The 20,973-nt window shown below is 42.7% G+C and overlaps 1 protein-coding gene and 1 long non-coding RNA gene across 2 annotated transcripts in view; one reads left to right on the forward strand and one right to left on the reverse strand.

The window, feature by feature from the left end:
* Positions 1-1,670: 1,670 nt before the first annotated feature.
* On the reverse strand, positions 1,671-14,728 carry MRPL53 (mitochondrial ribosomal protein L53). The gene is made up of 3 exons (XM_075826081.1): positions 14,574-14,728; positions 7,135-7,247; positions 1,671-4,646 (listed from the first exon to the last, which is right to left on the reverse strand). Exons 1-3 carry the CDS (start codon positions 14,666-14,668, stop codon positions 4,528-4,530), a joined length of 327 nt encoding a protein of 108 aa, XP_075682196.1. The 5' UTR covers positions 14,669-14,728; the 3' UTR covers positions 1,671-4,527.
* Positions 14,729-14,746: 18 nt separating this feature from the next.
* Positions 14,747-20,973, forward strand: part of LOC142651411 (uncharacterized) — a 37,859-nt gene continuing 31,632 nt past the window's right edge. The window contains exon 1 of the long non-coding RNA XR_012847617.1: positions 14,747-14,858. This is a non-coding gene — a long non-coding RNA (uncharacterized LOC142651411). The remainder of the gene's footprint in view (positions 14,859-20,973) is intronic.

Consider the following 20,973-nt stretch of genomic DNA (forward strand, 5'->3'; position numbering starts at 1 on the left):
TGGATTCCAGCAGACTGTGACGGAGCTCAGTCTAAAAGCGGCCATCCATGATGCCCCACCCCCGGAAGTCCGAGCGGAAATTTTATGCAGCGTGTGCATGAGGTTTGTTAAAATCTCATCTGCTTTGCTACTACTGTATTTTCCGTCCGCAAATTGGGCCTGAAAATTTGCAGTGTATCCACTACATGTGAACATACCCTGAAGAATAATGTGTGCTAAGATATGAACGCTTGAAGTCACAGGGTTGTTGCAGTGTTGGTATGAAGATCCTGTACGGATTCAAATTGACAAACACATGAACACGTCATCTTACATGACCGCAGGGCCAATCCCGGCTGCTCGGTTAGCCCTTCATTCGTGTTATGATGCCATATGGACATTATATTGTTTTATACAGTTGCACTGGGATAAGCGGAACAGAAACGTTGCAGAGTCGGTACAGTAAATAAATTGAAATCATTTTGCAAATGCAGAAAAAAAAAAAAAAAGAGACTAGACGCTAAGGGTATGTTCACACGCCCTATTACGGACATAATTCAGGTGTTTTACGCCTGGAATTACGCCCGAAAAAACGGCTCCAAACCGTCGGCAAACACCTGCCCATTGAATTCAATGGGTCTTACGGTGTTCTGTGCAGACTGGCTTTTTTTTTAAGCACCGCTGTCACAAGACGGCTGCCTCAAAGAAGTGCATGTCACTTCTTGGGACGTAATTGGAGCCGTTTTTCATTGATTCCATTGAAAAACAGCTCCAATTACATCCGTAATGGACGCCGCAAAAAACACGCGCACTTCCAAAAACGTCTGAAATTCAGGAGCTGTTTTCGCCTGAAAACAGCTCCGTAATTTCAGACGTAATTGGCGTTGCCGTGTGAACATACCCTAATAGTTATTTAGCTCACACAAAGGTCTGGAAAAAATCCATTAAAATTAAATTTTAATAAAAATTTAAGCAATACGATTCTTAAAGAAAAATGACAACTTCACCCTGGGCCGAACTGGGAACAAAAATGAACCCTGGCTATGTACAATCATATATACACAAATAGTTGCTACTTACACATATACGCACACTTACTACATATGAGCACACATACATATTCAGTACAGACACATATCAATAGCAAACTTAATACAGATGTACACACGTACACAAATACTGTTTCATACAGGTTAGCTGCTGTGACATCACAAGGGTTTCAGTCAGGTAAGCTGCTGTGACATCACAAGGGTTTCAGTCAGGTAAGCTACTGTAACATTACAAGTGAGTTTTAGTCAGGAATACTACTATGACATCACAAGTAATTATTAGTCAGATATGCTGCTGTGACATTACAACTATATTTCCACCAGGTAACTGCTGTGATGTCACAATTTTTTCCGTCAGGTAAGCTACTGTGTTATCACAAGTGGGTTTAAGTCAGGTAAGCTCCTGTTATATACCAAATATGTTTCTGTGAGGTAAGCTGTTGTGACATCACAAGTGGTTTCAGACAGGTAACATGCAACCTAAGGGTAGCATAAAAATAGAAAAAAACTTTATGAATTTATTTAGTGAAGGCGTGAAGTAAAATTAAGTTGAGAGAAAGAAGAATAAAACAATTAAAAAAATTAATGACATATTAGATGAAAAAAAGAGAGCAACATATAAATATAACGAACAAATGAAAATTGATGTGATTTTTTTATTGGATTGACTACGTCAGAATACAGGTAGCATATAAAAATGTCAGTGATGTAACGGGATCCACAGAACATTATCCTAAAAGGCTCAGGGGTCATCAAATAGTGTTACAGGAAACGTAAGACAAGCCTTTACATTACAATAAAAAAACAAATATTACACACCTGATAATCCCCTGCCGCGCCAGCGCTGATGCTCTGGTATGTTTTATATCAATCACAGTTTTGCTGCTGTTTCTCCCCATTGAGGTTAATGGGATAAACTACTGGCCCACATTTACTAATGCAAATAGTTAGGCCCCATGCCCACGACCGTGCCCGTAATCACAGTCCGCGATTATAGGCACGGCCGGCCACTAGTGGCCGCGGTCAGCCACCCGCATTTTCGGCCTGTTATCCCATTCAAAGTATGGGAGCACGGTCCGTAAAAGGATAGGACATGTCCTATCTTTTGCGGAGGCTTTCTACGGGCCAGACACCTTCCGGCAAATATACGGGAAGGTGTCTGTGATCAATAGCGGAGAAATTCTACGGTCGTGTGGATGGGGCCTTAGACAGCATAAATTTAGACCACGTAGGTACAAAATGCGCCAAATTTATCACTGGTGCATGCTGCATGATAATTTTGCCACATGTTGATACTTTTCTAATACCACTTTTGATTTGGCTTGTTTTGTACCTTTTGTGGCAGGTTTTTTTTTAGCAAATATTAGCGCATTTTAGGCCACTCCCCCTTTTTAGGAACACTTAAAAAGTGTCTTGGGAGGCGCAAGCATCAAAATACACCAAGATTTGGCATATTTTTCAATACTTTCTAGACACAGCAGTAAATATGCCCTTTTTTTTCGTCTCACAATTTTAATTCCGTAGTCGTGGTGTGGCGCATCTCTGGACTGAGATAGTACAATACAGTAAATGCCGCAATTTCAGCACCCTGCTCATTTTAATATTCACGACGACAATTATTTGAACCTAGTGCCTTGTATTTTCTGGTTTATGTTTTACATGAATACAATTTTATTAAATCTATTTTAGGAAAAACTAATCTAGACACAATATGGTTATGAAATTAATTCCTTGTGTAAAACAATCCTTGTGGATGTAGCCGGGCTTTGGCTATTACAGATTGTGGGAAAGTTCTTACATCTTGGCTGCGAGCCCTGGACAAACTAAAAATCCCTTGATAATTTAGCTATATTTAGTTCTGTATAGAAACTTTGTGAGAACCAATTGTACTCACCCTCAGTCACTTTATAAAGTGCATATAGGACACTCACCATTTTTCTTATCGGAGTAGTGGCGAATGTTTACTTAACACTTTCTATAGACGTCTCATATATTTACTTCATGTAATCCCAATATCAGCAGGGAAGTTGTTCAGACCTAGTTTACAGTGTTAGGTTTGGCACAGCCTCATCCTAGTACTGGTACGCAGGCCTCACGCACACATCCCCTAGGATCTGTTCACATCGGCGTTCGGGTTCCGTTCACCAGTTTCATTCAACCTTTCCATCAGAGGAACAGATGATTGGAATGCCAAACAGAAAATTCGCTTCTATTTGCATTACCATTGATTTCAATGGTGATGCTCCCATTTCAGATTTTTTTTCACGGAAACAATAGCGCTGTTGACTACGCTATTGTTTCCGTGAAAACCCAGAAACAAAATTAAACACAAGCATCACCATTGAAATCAATGCGATAGTTTCCGTTCATCGGCTCCTCTGACGGAAAGGTTGAACAGAACCGATAAACGGAACCCGAACCGGACCTTAGCGAGACACATAGAACTTTAGTTCTATATAATAAGGAGCTGCAGGATAGTCCTATCGGATGTAAAAAAGAACAAACGGATCGACTTTCCATGATGTGGAGAAACCGGATTTCGTTGCCCTCTCACCCTTTTACGTGTGTATTAGGATACTTTGAAGTAGTCCTTTGACTGAACATGTTAAATTGGCTCCGTCCTGCATGTTGTACATGGCACGCAAACTCATACGTTAATTTCTTTGTATAAAAACTGAACAACTGTCGATCTTTTAGACTTCTTTGTATGCAGCTCATCCATAAACACATTGTATAGATGTAAATATGCAAAACAGTGTGATCACCAAGATCTCATAATTCCTCGTGCTGATGTTACTTAACCCTGTTATCTCCTGGACAAAACATTTTAAAAACGTAGGTCGTGTTCACATCTGCATTGGAGGGGCCTTCGTTGTAGATTCCGTCATTTTTACCAGGCAAAACAGCGCAGCATGCAGTGAAACGACAGACACCATGTCGGAAACACGATAGAACAAAGTCAATGAGTTTTGTCGGACGCCATTGGTGTCCGCCATACGATGGCTCTGGCATTTTCGTTATGCTTCTATGACAGAGCAAAACAATGGAAACCCTGACGCAAATGTGAATAGACTAAGTCCACTAAAAACCTTAAACTGTATACGCATAAACTGACCAGTGTATTGTTTCTATCCAAGTGATGTCACATTGCTAGGACATACATTACTTTGCAATAGGTGGTGGTCAGACTGCCGGGACCCCCTCTGATCCTGAGAACGAAGCTCTAAAATAGCGCTGCCCCCGCTGTGCAGAGAACTGCAGGCAGGAAACCGCCTGGCTGCCACAATCGACACATCCACCTTATTTTAAATTTTTATATATTTCTTGTCTTTTTTTTAATGAAGCAATTACAATTTACAGGTAAAGCATATCTTTTAGATGGAGTCCTCGGAGCTGGATTGAGTCTTATGAAAGAAGCCGGTCATGAAATAGATAAAATGAACGGTCCCTTTTTCTAGCTTGTTCCTTCACATCCTGAGGACAGACGAGGCGCTCCAGTTTATTTCTTTGCGCTGTCTTTGGCCTGTGTCTCTTTAGAACCGCACATAGAGCTCAGTTTCATTAACATCTCCTTTGATGTGACATTTTCGGATTTAAACACCAGCCGTTCACCATCACCTGCAGACAGAAGAAAACCTCAGTAAGTAAAGACTTTCAAGGGTTACAGATTTTTCCAATAGATTTAGGCCTCATGCACTCGACCGTAGCCATGTGCACGGCCATGATTTTCGGGTCGACCGGGGGTGGAGTGTCACATATTTACTATGAGCCTATGTCCAGTCGTGTGCATGGCCCAATAGGAAGGAATGGGGCCGCAATTCTCCCATGGATTTTAGGGGGAATTGCGGCCGAAAAAGCACATTTGTGTGCATGGGGCCTTAGATTGATTATTTAATCCATACGGCTCCTAATGGCAGAGCTTCAACTTTACAGAAAATATTTTTCCATTCATTTGTTCCATCATAGTAACAAAAGAACAAAAACAAAACACGGAAGAGTCAAATCCATTGCATGACAGACGCTAATGGCGTCTGACGGAACCCACTGGAGGGAATTCATCAACTTTTCTACTCCAGTCTTCTAGCATAGAAAAATTAGAAACGCATCAAGCTTCCTCCACTAATCTGAAAAATGAGTGGGCCTTGGCAAAAGTGGGAATGGTCCGCCATGTCCAGACAGATGTACTATAATTTACAGCAGAAATGTACACTAGCTCGTTGCTGGTGTAGATTTCCCTTTCAGAAGCATGGACAGACGGAAATTCACCTAGCTTAACCCCTTAATGACCAGCCTATTTTAGACCTTAATGACCAGGTTATTTTTTACGTTTTTCCATCGTCGCATTCCAAGAGCTATAACTTTTTTATTTTTGCGTCGACATAGCTGTATAAGGTCTTGTTTTTTGCGGGACAAGCTGTACTTTTTAATAGCACCATTTTGGGGGACATATTATTTATTGATTAACTTTTATTAACTCTTTTTGGGGGGGGGGGGGGGGTAGAAAAAAACCTGAAATTTCGCCACTCTTTTTCGCGTCCTAAATCTACGCCGTTTACTGTGTGGTATAAATAACACTAACTTTATTCAGCGGGTTGTTACGATTGCAATGATACCAAATTTCTATAGATTTTGTATGTTTTACACAGGAAAAACGTTTTTTTTCTCAAAATTATTTGTTTTTGTCTCTACATATTTGAAGAGCCATAGCTTTTTTATTTTTCGCCGATGCGGTTGTATGAGGGCTTTTTTTTTGCGGGACGACTTGTCGTTTTTATTGGTACCATTTTGGAGTAGATGCGACTTTTTCATCACTTTTTATCATTTTTTTAATTCAGGATTCACAGAAAACAGCAATTTTTCCATAGTGTTTTATTTTATTTTATTTTTTTTACGGCATTCACCGTGCAGGTTAAATAATATAATAGATTTATAGTCGGGGTCATTACGGACGCGGCGATACCAAATATGTGTAACTTTTTTACTTTATTTTGGTTTTTTAATAGTAAAGCAGTTTGTAAGGGGAAAAAGTGGGTTTTTCATTTTTTTATTTTTTATTAACTCTATTAAATTTTTTTTTAAACTTTTTTTACTAGTCCCACTAGGGGACTTTAATATGCGATCATCCGATGGATATTATAATACACTACAATACTTTTGTATTGCAGTGTATTACTGCCTGTCCGTTTAAAATGGACAGGCATCTGCTAGGACATGCCTCCGGAATGATCTAGCAGGCATTCACTACAGGCAGACCTGGGGGCCTTTATTAGGCCCCCCGGCTGCCATCGGAGACACAGACACTCGGCGATCTTATCGCCGGGTGTCAGTGGGATGAGAGGGAGCTCCCTCCCTCTCTCCAAAACCACTCAGATGCGGTGCACGCTATTGAGCGCCGCATCTGAAGGGTTAAACGGGTGAGATCGATACTAATATCGATCTCACCCGGCAGAGCAGGGACGCCCCCAGCTGCCTCTGGCAGCTGAGAGCAGCGAGATTTGACTGTTTATTTATCCTGATGCAGTGCCGTAAAAACGCTTATGCATCAGAATAAAGCCGGTTAGTGACGGACGTGAAAAGGCGTATTAGCGGTCACCAACGGGTTACATTAATAAATTAGGCGCATCTTACTCAAGCAATATTTATTTTAAGGCCGTCAAATGAAACGCAAGTCTTAAGAAATCTCCCCTATTGACCTTTAATGGGTTCCATCGGGGATATCGGTCATGGGGGCCTCTGTCGTTTTACTAGCAGAAACAGTGCAACATGTTGCACTATTTCTTCCGGCCTTTTTGACCCGATCTACAAAGAAGATAACGGAGCCTCTGACGCAGATGTAAACTGAGCCTTACACCCTTTAATTTTTCAATCCCCTCCAGAAGAAAAAAAATAAAACTAGGGAGTCTTTTTAGAAGACAAAATGAATGTTCCGCACCATAGAGAGCATGAGCGAGCAGTGCATGACTTTCTCCCATACGATATGCCCGCAGTACTGCTGAGAAGTGGCGCCAGGTCCGGTCACAGCCTTGGATCAGGTAAATACAAAGGGAGCGCCACTGTACCAGTTTGAGTTTTGCTCGGCAATTTTTCTTTAGGTTGTGCAACTTACCAAACAGAATATCTACTATTGGCTCCGAATTGTCATGCCTCACATCGACATTTATTTCACAATTTGTATTGGTGGTGCGGATTTTTTTCGAGTAAATCGCTTCCAAAAACTCTCTGAAAATAAAAGAAACATGTAAATATAAACATACAAGAACACATCATCCATGCCACAGAGACCCACACATAAAATCAAGGTCAATTTCACTAAAGGCTGCTCATAGGTCTGTAAGACAGTTCCCCACAACCCTAAAAATATATTATTTGTGTATCCAGAAAAAACATATGACATGAATACTAGATGCAGCTCTGGAGGGCCACGTTCCTACGCAGTAGAGATTTCTGCTGGGGCAATGACCTGAAATCCGTTAAGAAAAAAACCCATAAAGGGCCAGTTCACACAGCTGGAAAAACGTGCCAAAAAACGTCCGAAAATGCCTTCCAGTGATTTCAATGGGAGGAGTTTTCTTCCCGCGAGCGGAAAAACAGTCTTGCGGGAAAAAGGGACATGCCCCATCTTTGGGCGTTTACGCCGCTGACTTCCAATTGACATCAACGGGAAGCAGAGAAAGCGTATTTTGCAGCGTTTTATGCCCTCGGTGCTCAATGTCCACGGGCGAAAAACGCTGCGAAAATCGTCATGCCGGCAGAGTAAAATCTGCCTCAAAATTCCAAACGGAATTTTGAGGCAGATTTTCCTCCTGCAAAAAACTCTGTGTGAACCCGGCCAAAGCAATTCGCAAGAAGAAAAACATGACGTGTTTATGAAAATCAGCAGCGTGACCTCATGAACTTCTTCCTGCAGCGTGTGAATGAGGTTCTGTTGTGGATTTTCATTTGGCCTAAGGCGCTAATCACATGCCCCCATGGCTCTGATCTGTCAGCTTTACGTTGCCACTGGATTTTGTTTAGGCTAAACATGCGCTTATTCTATTTTTAATATTTTATAAGATCATATAGTAAAGTAAAAATAAACGGTGCTATATAAACTGAATTTTTTATGCTATTTTATTGCTTTTTGGGTATTGCACCTTACATAGGTGAGGGGCACGTCTATCCTAATGCTGATCACGTCCCATATATATGAACGAATCACTTCAAAATTGTAAAAACCTACAAGTACCTATAACATTTGCATTTATATGTAATTAAAGAGGACTTCCCAGCAAATATATTTATGGTGTATGGATTTGATGAGACATACATCACTTGGGGTTCCCCACAGATGAAAAGAACAAGCTCACTAGGATATCTTAGGCTTTGTTCACATTTGCGTTGGGGTCCCGTTCTGATGTTCCATCAGAGGTTTCAGTCAGAACGGGACCCTGAGCAGACACAAATGGACACCGGAAACCAGAGGTTTCCATCACCATTGATTTCAATGGTGACGGAGCCGGTGCCCGTTGCTTCTGTTTGTCTCTTTTGTGCACGGGATCCGTCGTTTTGCCAGAAGCAATAGCGTAGTCGACTACGTTAGAACGGGACCCCAACGCAGATGTGAACAGAGCCTTAAATAGGTTGTCTCACTAATAGCCTTTTACACTGGCTAATGGACATTCATTTGACAACTCGTTCTCAATCATTGTCCTGTGTAAACAGGGCAATGATCACCCTACGAACAAGCAAACGCTTTTTCATTGGCTGATGGGATCTTGTATGTGGCCAAAAAAAAATTGTCGCTAGTCGGCGGCACATCTGCGTGTAAACAAGATCTGGTGTCGACATAATGCAAAAGCATGGACAGAGGATTGTGGAATGATCGTTCATCCCCCATACATTACTCCTTGTAAATAGAGCTAACCAGTGTCGATTGGCGCTCGATTTCACTGCCAATATTGCGCCATCTAAAAGGACCTTAACACCCTATCCATATACCCGAGTAGGATACATGGACGTCATAAATGCAGGTCCCCTGCTTAGGATTCCCCTTAGCAGCTGGAGCAGAGAGCTGCTAAGGCCCCTTTCACATCACATTTTTGCCCTATGTTTGGCGTGTGTACGTCAGGAAAACGCCAGTTGTAAATGCTAAATGTGACCAAAGGGATCTATTACCCTAAGGGCGAATTTACACGAACGTGATTTGCGTCTGTGCAACCCGCGTGGTTTTCACGCGGGTCGCACGGACCTATGCAAGTCTATGGGGCCGTGCAGACTACCCGTGAGTTTTGCGCAGCGTGAGTCCGCTGCGTAAAACCCACGACATGTTCTATATTTCGGCGTTTTCCGCGCATCACGCACCCATTGAAGTCAATGGGTGCGTGAAAATCCCGCGCACCACACGGAAGCACTTCCGTGGGATGCGTGTTATTCGCGCAACAGCAGTAAAAAAATGAATGTAAACAGAAAAGCACCACGTGCTTTTCTGTTTACAAACATCCAAACGGATTGTCATTCATGATGGCGGCTGCGTGAAAAGCACACAGCCGCGCATCATATGAACATGACACACGGAGCTATTAAGTGCCTTTTGCGCACGCAAAACGCCGCGTTTTTTGCGCGCGCAAGACGCACATGCTCGTGTAAATCCGCCCTAACGGAGGCCAAAAGACTTTCCTTTTGGCCTCGGTCGGGCTGGTATACCTTTTGTTTAACCCCTTAATGACCAGCCTATTTTAAACCTTAATGACCAAGCCATTTTTTAAGTTTTTCCATCGTCGCATTACAAGAGCTATAACCTTTTTATTTTTGCGTCGACATAGCTGTATAAGGTCTTGTTTTTTGCGGGACAAGCTGTACTTTTTAATAGCACCATTTTGAGGTACATCTTATTTATTGATTAACTTTTATTAACTTTTTTTTGGGTGGGGGGGGGGGAATAGAAAAAAACCTGAAATTTCGCCACTCTTTTTCGCGTCTTAAATCTACGCCGTTTACTGTGTGATATAAATAACACAATAGCTTTATTCAGCGGGTTGTTATGATTGCAACGATAACAAATTTGTATAGTTTTTGTATGTTTTACTACTTTTACACAGTAAAAACGCTTTTTCTTCAAAATTATTTGTTTTTGTGTCTCCATATTTGAAGAGCCGTAACGTTTTTATTTTTTCGCCGATGCGGTTGTATGAGGCCTTTTTTTTGCGGGGAAAGACTTGTAGTTTTTATTGGTAGCATTTTGGAGTAGATGCGACTTTTTGATCACTTTTTATCACATTTTTTTAAAGTCAGTATTCACAGAAAACAGCAATTTTTCCATAGTTTGTTATTAATTTTTTTACGGCGTTCACCGTGCGGGTTAAATAATGTCATAGCTTTATAGTCGGGGTCGTTACGGACGCGGCGATACCAAATATGTGTAACTTTTTTACTTGATTTTTTTAATAGTAAAGCATTTTGTAAGGGGAAAAGCTGGGTTTTTCATTTTTTTCAAATTTTTTTTAAAATTAACTTTATTAAACTTTTTTTTTACTTTTTTACTAGTCCCATTAGGGGACTATAATATGCATTTCTCCGATCGCTATTATAATACACTGCAATACTTTTGTATTGCAGTGTATTACTGCCTGTCCGTTTAAAACGGACAGGCATCTGCTAGGTCATGCCTTTGGCACGATCTAGCAGGCATTCGCTCCAGGCAGACCTGGGGGCCTTTATTAGATCGATATTAGTATCGATCTCACCCGGCAGAGCAGGGACGCTCCCAGCCCTCAGCTGCCTCTAGCAGCCGAGAGCAGGGAGATTTGACAGCTCCCTGCTTGTTTACTTTATCCTGATGCAGTGCCGTAAAAAGGCATATGCATCAGAATAAAGCCCGTTAGTGGCTGCCGTTAAAAGGCGTATTGGCGGTCACTAACGGGTTAACAGGATACCGCAATAAAAAAAGTATACTTTTCTTTAACATGTATGGCATACACGTCACAGGCATCTGTTAAACACATACGTTATGGGCTCTTCATCATGTCAATGTTAAACGGATGCCATAATAGCCTGTGGGTGACAGATGCCTAACATTGGCTTAATGGTATCCGTTTAAAAGTAGAGGTCATGAAAAAGGTCGTGAGAGTTCATGACACATACAATTAACATATCCTATAAGGCCGGGTTTACACGTAGCGTAAATACTGCAGATTTTCTGCAACGGATTTCACTGAAGAAAATCTGCAGCATAATACAGTAGCAGCAGAGTAGATTAGATTTGAACAAATCTCATCCACGCTCTGCGTAAATGATAAGCGGGGAAAAAAAACGCTCAGAAATTGACCTGTGGTGCGTCTTTTAATCTGCACCATGTCAATTTTATTTGCGTAATCGCTGCTTTTTTGTTGCAGGTTTTCCCCATTGAATTCAATGGGGGAGGTAAAACCCGCAACAAATAGCAGATGTTGCGATTTTGCGACAGAAAAGCTGCAATGCTGCGCCAAAAATCGCAACACAGAACAAAAATAAAATCTTATACTTACCCAGAATTCTGTGCTTCTTTGTCCAAGCCGGTCTCCTGGAGTGATGTTTCATCCCATGTGATCGCTGCAGCCAGTCACAGCCAGCAGCAGTCACATGGGATGAAACATCCTCCTAGAAGGCCGGGCTGAAGGTTGTCAGGATGGGCGTTTTTTTTTCTTTTCTGTTTTACGCAGCGGATATTTCTGCCGAAATACTGCACCACAATTTGGTGCGGTTTTTCGGCCAGAACTCCCTGCGGCCGCCAGCGCGGATACGCTGTGCACTGTGTGAACTTACCCCATTAGTCTATAGGTCACTGTTAAACATTAGCTGTAGCGAATGTCTTAACGTATACGTTGTGAGCATTACCCAGCATGACGTACGCCAAAACATGTGATGTGAATGGGGCAGTGGCTCCGACGGGCTCCACCCATGAATTAGATGCACAACCATTCTCCAAAAAATTTACCCGTGGTGTGAAACGATGGTCCTGCTTTAGTGTTGCCTTTGTGATATAACCCCCCCCATCTACCATGACTATAATGCATTATGCCAGGAACCTTGGGACTGTGAGATAAACTCTCCCACTTTTCCTTTGCAGTAGTTTCGATAGATCTCTCTCAAAGACTACCAGGCAACAACAAAAAAGTAAGGCTATGTTCACATCTGCGTCGGAGGCTCCATGGCAGATCCCGCAGGGTTTTTCCACGAAGTTTACCAGAGAGAATAGCGCAGCATGCTGCGCTATTGTGTCCTGTAAAATCACAGACACGGAAAGCCAACGGAACCTATTAAAGTCAATGGGTTCCATCGGCAACAGGCGTTTTTCAACGGCCCGTTATTCCCTTGTTGTGATTCTCTGACGGAGCAGAATGGAACGGCTCAACACAGGTGTGAACCCAGAGACTCTGTCACCACGTTTTAAGTGCCCTATCTTCTACATAATGTGATCGGCGCTGTAATGTAGATTACAGCGTTTTTTTATTTAGAAAAACGATCAATTTTGACAGAGTTACGACCTATTTTAGATTTATGCTAATGAGTTTCTTAATGCCCAACTGGGCGTATTTTTACTTTTTGACCAAGTGGGCGTTGTAAAGAGTGTATGACGCTGACCAATCAGCATCATACACTTCTCTCCATTCATTTATTCAGCACATAGTGATCTAGCTAGATCATGATGTGCAGTCACTCACACATTAACGTTACTGAAGTGTCTTGAGAGTGAATAGACATCACCTCCAGCCAGGACGTGATGTCTATTCACAATCCAGACACTTCAATAACAGTTGTGTGGAATTTACAGCACAGCAAGAGTAATCTCGCGAGATCACGCTGTAAGCTGTCACTTACAGCGTGATCTCGCTTGCTGTGCTGTAAGTCCCACACAAACGTTACCGAAGTGTCAGGATTCTGAATAGACATCACGTCCTGGCTGGAAGCGATGTCTATTCACTCTCAAGACACTTCAGTAACGTTAATGTGTGAGTGACTGCACGTCATGATCTAGCAAGATTACTATGTGCTGAATAAATGAATGGAGAGAAGTGCATGACGCTGATTTGTCACTGATTGGTCAGCGTCATACACTCCTCTTTACAACGCCCACTTGGTCTAAAAGTAAAAACACGCCCAATTGGGCATTAAGAAAGTAATTAGCATAAATCTAAAATAGGTCATAACTCCGTCAAAATTGATAGTTTTTCTAAATAAAAAACACTGCTGTAATCTACATTACAGCACCGATCACATTATGTAGAAGATAGGCCACTTACAATGTGGTGACAGAGCCTCTATAAGGTGCGTTCACATATATCAGTTGTTCTTGTCTCTCAAATGATTATAACTGATGCTAAAATGTATCAGTTGCCATCAGACATTTTCACTATGAAACCATTAGTTGTCATGAGTTTTTACCACAATGGTCCACCAAAAAGGTAGTCTAGGGTCTGAAATGGTCCAATTTTATCAGAGTGGTGCATAGTTCGTGATAGATTGGATACATTATAGATTAGATACATGTTGTGTACCATGTAATTTCACAAAACTTCAGACATGATGCTGTAATGTCAGGGCTCTCCTTCTCTGCTCCGGCCCTACACTGAAGCCCAACACACAAATTGTAACGTCACGTATGTCATATTCAGTGCAGCAACGAGAGGGAGAGCCCAGAAGACCGCTGCTGTCCACTCACCACAGATCAGATCTTCGAAGAACCTTGTGAACCTGCAAAGACGCCAAACACTCGCCATAACTAAAGGGAGTAGCTAGCGTTCAGCACCTTTACAGCTACCCAATCCCACCCGGGACCTCACACAACGCAGAGATTGCTGTTTCTATTCACACAACAAGGTTCGGGTGTCAGCCGTTAAAAAACGTTTCCCCATTTCCATTCTTGACGGCCAATTGTGACCCGTTTTTAACTGTGTGTTCTAAAAACAAATTTCATGTGTAGATAGCGCCACAGTGCCCTCCGCACATAGCGCCACAGTGCCCTTAGAGGATGCCAGTGTCCTCTGTAGATAGCGCCACAGTGCCCTCTGTAGATAGTGCCACTCATGGCTCCTGCAGACAGCCCAACTCATGCCTCCCCTGCAGACACCGCCACTCATGCCCCCCCTGCAGACAGCGCCACTCATGCCCCGCCCTGCAGACAGCGCCACTCATGCCGCCCCCCCCTGCAGACAGCGCCACTCATGCCGCCCCCCCCTGCAGACAGCGCCACTCATGCCGCCCCCCCCCCTGCAGACAGCGCCACTCATGCCGCCCCCCCCTGCAGACAGCGCCACTCATGCCGCCCCCTGCAGACAGCGCCACTCATGCCGCCCCCTGCAGACAGCGCCACTCATGCCCCCCTGCAGACAGCGCCACTCATGCCCCCCCTGCAGACAGCGCCACTCATGCCGCCCCTCCTAACGCCACAGTCCATATATGTGTAGCGCTATGAGTGACACTAAATATCCCTCCTGCTCTGGGGAGTCCCACGCCGGCTGCTGCAGGAAGGAGGATGCGGCAGTAGCCGGCGTTGAACTTGCGAACAATTTACTGGATGATAAATCTCACCTGGTGGACTGCACGCTGGGCTGGAACGGGCACATGCGGACACTGATTCTCTTCACTGACTTCAGCACCACATCTATGCCCTTGGCGGACGCCATGCTTAGTGGTAAGGAGCAACTAAACTAAGGTTAGACTACAAATCCCAGAGTTCCCAGCCCACACCGGAAACGGAAGCTCAACAGCTGTGAAGCATGCCGGGAAGTGTAGTCTCTGATGCAAAAGGGTGGAGGTTGAGACATCGCTGGAAGTATAGAAGTGGAAGTGTAGCTTCTTGCTCTATAGACAGCAGTAAGTTCTGTGTGTGGTCGTGGTTGGTCGTGGTGTCATCATGACGCCCGGTCTTACAGACATCTCAAGGACCCGGGGTCTTATGCTGCAGCTGATGCTGTTCTGTGTTACAGTGGATGACAGGTGTTGTCATGCACACGTTACATGGTTTGGCTCTTTAAATGGGCAGACATGTCATTATAAGTATATTAGGGGGGTGACGGTCCATCAGCTGGACACACAGTCCACCTTAGTAAATAGCGCCACACAGCCCCCCAGTAGATAACGCCACACAGCCCCCCTAGTAGATAGCGCCACACAACCCCCCAGTAAATAGCGCCACACAACCCCCCTAGTAGATAGCGCCACACAGCCCCCCTAGTAGCGTCACACAGCCCCCCAGTAGATAACGCCACACAGCCCCCCTAGTAGATAGCACCACACAGCCCCCCTAGTAGCGTCACACAGCCCCCCTAGTAGATAGCGCCACACAGCCCCCCTAGTAGCGTCACACAGCCCCCCTAGTAGCGTCACACAGCCCCCCTAGTAGATAGCGCCACACAGCCCCCCTAGTAGCATCACACAGCCCCCCTAGTAGCGTCACACAGCCCCCCTAGTAGCGTCACACAGCCCCCCTAGTAGATAGCGCCACACAGCCCACCACAGGCCCTTGAGTAGGCCAGTGTGATGCAATTATGTCATTACGCTGGTCTGCGCAGGGACTATGTCATCAACATGTCTGGCAATGCTTCCGTAAATATGGACGGTATACAGATGCACATCAGTAGCCGTCCGTATTTACGGAAGCTCTCATAAACTTCTACTGACAAGAATAGGACAGGTTCTATGAGTTTTTCAGCACGGACACCCATCAGTAAAAATACTAAAAGGTGTCTGTGGCCAATAGAAATGAATGGGTCCGTAATTACTGATGGAAAATACTGTTGTGGGCATGGGGTACGCAGTAAGACGCAGCTCCTACAAGGTCCTGATGCCGAGCAGCGTCAGGGCCTTATATGCGACGCAGCGTTTAACGTCCTGATTCCTGCGTCACATACAACGCCCTGACGCTGCTCGGCATCAGTACCGTATTTTTCAGACTATAAGACGCACCCAGGTTTTAGACAACAGAAAATAGGAAAAAAATTCATACTTTACTTCTTTTACTAATAAAAAACTATTGGTTAAAAAAAATTTTTGTTCAGTTTCATCACATTCTGAGAGCCATAACCTATATTTTTCCATCGTTTGAGCGGTGTGAGGGCTTAGTTTCATTCTTTTTAGCGCTATGGTGACCAAAAGTCAACAATTCTTTTTTTTTTTTTATGCTGTTCACTGTGTGAGTCAAATAATGCTATATTGTAATAGTTGCGGACTTTTACGGACTTAGCGATACCATTTTTTTAAATTATGTTTTCATTGTGCTTGGGGAAAAAGTTTTTTTTTTTGGTAACCTTTAAAAAAAATTTACACTCCTGAAAATGTATCTAACTTTTTTTTCTTACACCATTTATTAGTTCCCCTAGGGGACTTCAACCAGCGATCATTAGATCGCTGGTACAATACACTGCAATACATGGATGAGTTACGGAAACAGCATAACTCGCTGAGCTAAGCTGTTTCCGTAACTTCCATAGTAGTGAATTGCAGTTACAGAAACAGCGTAGCACCACACAGAGCAGCTGAAAGGGGTTTAGGGGTACCCGTTCTGGAGATAGGTGCGGGTCCCAGAGTCTCTCGTGGGAAAACTCCTGTAATTTCGGATTCCCATTTGACCATATATGAAGGTTTAATAGCAGAGACGTAAGCAGTGAATAACGTGTAGAAAAGGGAAAAACCTTTAGCTTTGGGGAGTTTATTATTGAAAAATAACAAAGCCTGTCGGTCTAGCATTGGACTGGAGATATCTAAATATGACAGCGAATGCCTAATACATAAAAATGTGAAAAAGTCAGAGCATGGGATATTATATGTGGAGGATATATCCGCAAAGGAGCGCAAGTGTGAGTTCTGACAGAACGAATGCTCCCAATACCTGCTGCTTCCCAGGAGTCAACATTGATATTGTCTATATAAAAATACAAAAACCTGAGGGGAAGATCTCCCAAGTTCACACACTCATTAACGGGAGATTGAGGTATGAAGTACTTCCAAGCAGCCAAAGAGGTTTTTAAGCTTAGTAAAGGTACCAACGGGAAACAAGCAAGAGGAGTAAGCTTCAGGGCCGAGATAAGGGGCCTGCCCAGGGCACATTGTGCAATCCACACCCATTTCTTATCACAGGATGAGGGCCACCAGTATCTAATTTGATCTAGAACAACAGACATGTAATATTTATATAGATCAGGGACCCCCATCCCGCCAGCTTGCCACGATCTAACCATGGTGGAAATACGAACCCTGGGTCTCTTCCCACTCCAGATAAAGGACAATAAGATTTTCTGTAATTTAGGAAGAAATTAGGGGGGTAAGGGAATAGTCACCATACGGAAAACATAGAGGATTACTGGCATTATCAACATTTTAATAATCGCTATCTTTGAGCCCAAGACACTATAGAGCCTGCAAATTTATCAAGCATTCCAGAAATTCTCGAGAGGAGAGTAATTCACGGAGAATAACAAAGAGCCCGGGAAAGTAAAATGAATACCCAGATAGTGGATATTATCTCAAGTCCACACATACGGAAAGCGGGTCTGCAGAAGTGTCTGCGTAGTGAGGTCAATACCCATGCTCAAAACCTGAGATGTAGACTGATTGACACTATAATACGAGACCTCTCCGAATCCTTAAAGAGACTCTGTCACCACATTATAAGTGGCCTATCTTGTACATGATGTGATCAGCGCTGTAATGTAGATTACAGCAGTGTTTTTTATTTCGAGAAAACGATCATTTTTGACGGAGTTATGACCTATATTAGCTTTATGCTAATGAGTTTTTCAATGGACAACTGGGTGTGTTTTACTTTTTGGCCAAGTGGGCGTTGTACAGAGGAGTGCATGACGCTGACCAATCAGTGACCAATCAGCGTCATACACTTCTCTCAATTCATTTACACAGCACATAGCGATATCGCTATGTGCAGCCACATAACACACTATAACGTTACTGCAGTGTCCTGACAATGAATATACATTACCTCCAGCCAGGACGTGATGTGTATTCAGAATCCTGACACTTCGCTAATACAATCCCGACACTACAGCACAGCAAGCGTAATCTCGTTTGAAATTACAGTTTACAGCGTAATCTCGCGAGATTACGCTTCCTGTGCTGTAGTGTCGGGATTGTATTAGCGAAGTGTCAGGATTCTGAATACACATCACGTCCTGGCTGGAGGTAATGTATATTCATTGTCAGGACACTTGAGTAACGTTAATGTGTGTGTATGTGGATGCACATAGAGATATAGCTATATCCCTATGTGCAGTGTAAATGAATGGGGAGAAGTGTTTGAAGCTGATTGGTGACTGATTGGTCAGCGTCATACACTCCTCTGTACAACGTCCACTTGGCCAAAAAGTAAAACACGCCCAGTTGTCCATTGAGAAACTCATTAGCATAAAGCTAATATAGGTCATAACTCCGTCACAAATGATAGATTTTCTAAATAAAAAATACTGCTGTAATCTACATTAGGGCGGATTTACACGAACGTGTAATACGTCCGTGCAACGCGAGTGCTTTTCACGCACGTCTCACGGACCTATGTAAGTCTATGGGGCCGTGCAGACAGTCCGTGATTTTCATGCAGCGTGTGTCCGCTGCGTGAAACGCACGACATGTCCTATATTTATGCGTTGTGCGCGCATCACGCACCCATTGAAGTCAATGGGTGCGTGAAAATCACGCGCAGCACACGGAAGCACTTCTGTGTGACGCGCGTGATTCGCGCAACAGCCGTAAAAAGTATGAATGAAAACAGAAAAGCACCACGTGCTTTTCTGTTTACAAACATATAAACATTGTCATAATGATGGCGGCTGCGCGAAAATCACGCAGCCACGCATCATATGGTGATGACACACGGAGCTATTAAGTGCCTTTTGCGCAAAACGCACACGCTTGTGTAAATCCGGCCTTACAGCACCGATCACATCATGTACAAGATAGGGCACTTATAATGTGGTGACAGAGCCTCTTTAAGTAAAATGCCGACCTCATCAAGTGAGATTAAGGGGTCAGTAATTGCAGGTAGTACGTCTTCTGCATACAGACGATTTTATGAGGAACACGGCCCACCTGGATATCCGCATTTGCCCTAATAGCAGCGGCCGGAGGCTCCATTATGAGAGCAAAGGTTATGGGGGATGACGGACAGTTACAGAGTTGATTTATGTCAGGTATAATATTAGATTGGCATAAGTTGTTTAAAAAGTTAGTGTCTATTTAATATAAATCAACTTTTTAGATGGATAAAAATAAAATAAATTTCAGCCCAAATGTGTGTCCAAATGTGATGAGATTAGACAATGGTGAGTTGTTTTGACATATAAATCTGTCCCCCAGATTTTGCCACTTTAAAATATTGATGGCAATGGGACAGATTTCTCAAAGTGGCAGAAGTGCTTCATATTTATCACAGTTAATGTTTGAGGCCTAATTTATACCTATAATCCATTCAAGATTTATATAAGAATTTTGTACAGTACTATATGAGGTGTATAGACAAATTTAGGCTCTGTTTACATCTGCATTACGGTGAGGCGTTTAGTCACTTTTGATGCAGCGCTATTTTTACTGTCAAAACAATCGAAACCTTTGCCAGAACCCATTTTAACTTTCGTGATAAATGGAAATCATGGGGAAGATGTGAACAGAGCCTTACAATTTTTACGATATTCTACCAGCAGAGGGCACCAGACCACAACAGATGTTGTTTTACGGTATTGATGCTATTATTATGGAACATTGACTTTCCTGTCATGATATATGATAGAGATATTTGATATTTCAGAACGTAACATTGGTAAGTGACCTTGTACTGGGAACCCCAATGATGCCCAGAACACTGAGCTATACTACGTGGTTATTGACATGAACCCCTTTGGTGTTCAGTGGAGTTCTTATATTCTTGATTTTCGACGATGATACACCGGACGTCTGAATTGGCCAGATTAGAAAATTAAAAGCGTTCCATTACAGTACATTCAAAAGAAGGGACGATGGGCAACCCAGGCATATGTCATTGTGTATTGTAAATGGGCCTGATGGGGACACCATTATTTTTCAGTCTGGCAGTAGGGGTCTGGTAAAGTGTAAAAATGTTTGCTTTTAAGGAGAGGCCAAGACCTAATTGTAAGGTGGAGTGGGGGGTGAGCCCAGTAATTTTATTGAATACCTTTGTGTGAATTCACCTTAAGGGGGATATGATGTATTTGTGCATAATGCATGATATCCAAACACTAAGGCTATGTACACCTTCGAAAGTGTTTTTTTGTTTTGTTTTGTTTTTTAATAAGTGTGTTTGGTGCAACTTTCAAATTATTATTATTATTTTTTTTATTATTTTTTACTTTTTGAGATACAGCTGCTGAATCCTAAACCCGTCATCTCTGCGGGACTGACGGATTCAGTGTCAGTGGCTCCTGTGTGTGTCTAACAGGCAGGATCCACCTGTTATGCATCACATCAAAGTTCATAACTTAGATAAAGCAAAAATCAGCAGCAGCGGAACAAATAGATTAGGTGGGTGCACGCCTCTTGGGTCACAGTCCGATGACCCTTCAATGTAGAGAAAAGTAGAGAATGAGGCAGCAGAACCAAATAAGTGAAATAGTTACATAGTTAGTACGGCTGAAAAAAGACACATGTCCATCAAGTTCAACCAAATAGTGATCATGTTTCTTCCACATGCAACGTTTCAGCTCAGTATGAGCCTTTCTCAAGCATAACAGTGTAATAAAGTGAGAAAATATATGTATGTTTCATAATTACAGATCTCATTAAGGACATTTCATATAAAAAGTAATAGAAAAAGAGTACAAAATCTCATATAGAGTCAACTCCAATGTGATCATATGGAAATATACAAACATATGTAAATAAATATAAAAAAAGTGAAGTATACATACAGTATCATAATTATATTGTGTCAATAAGGTCAATCAATAGGATTAACAACACATGCATA

The sequence above is a fragment of the Rhinoderma darwinii genome, chromosome 5, assembly GCF_050947455.1.
Source record: "Rhinoderma darwinii isolate aRhiDar2 chromosome 5, aRhiDar2.hap1, whole genome shotgun sequence".
NCBI classification, from domain to species: domain Eukaryota; kingdom Metazoa; phylum Chordata; class Amphibia; order Anura; family Rhinodermatidae; genus Rhinoderma; species Rhinoderma darwinii.

Excerpts from the sequence above, each read along its gene's own strand:
- MRPL53 (XM_075826081.1), bottom strand. The coding sequence starts at position 14,668 with ATGGCGTCCGCCAAGGGCATAGATGTGGTGCTGAAGTCAGTGAAGAGA. Across the intron at positions 7,248-14,573 it reads CCCAGCGTGCAGTCCACCAG|AGAGTTTTTGGAAGCGATTT; the intron begins GTGAGATTTATC and ends TTTTATTTTCAG. Across the intron at positions 4,647-7,134 it reads AATAGTAGATATTCTGTTTG|GTGATGGTGAACGGCTGGTG; the intron begins GTAAGTTGCACA and ends TTCTGTCTGCAG.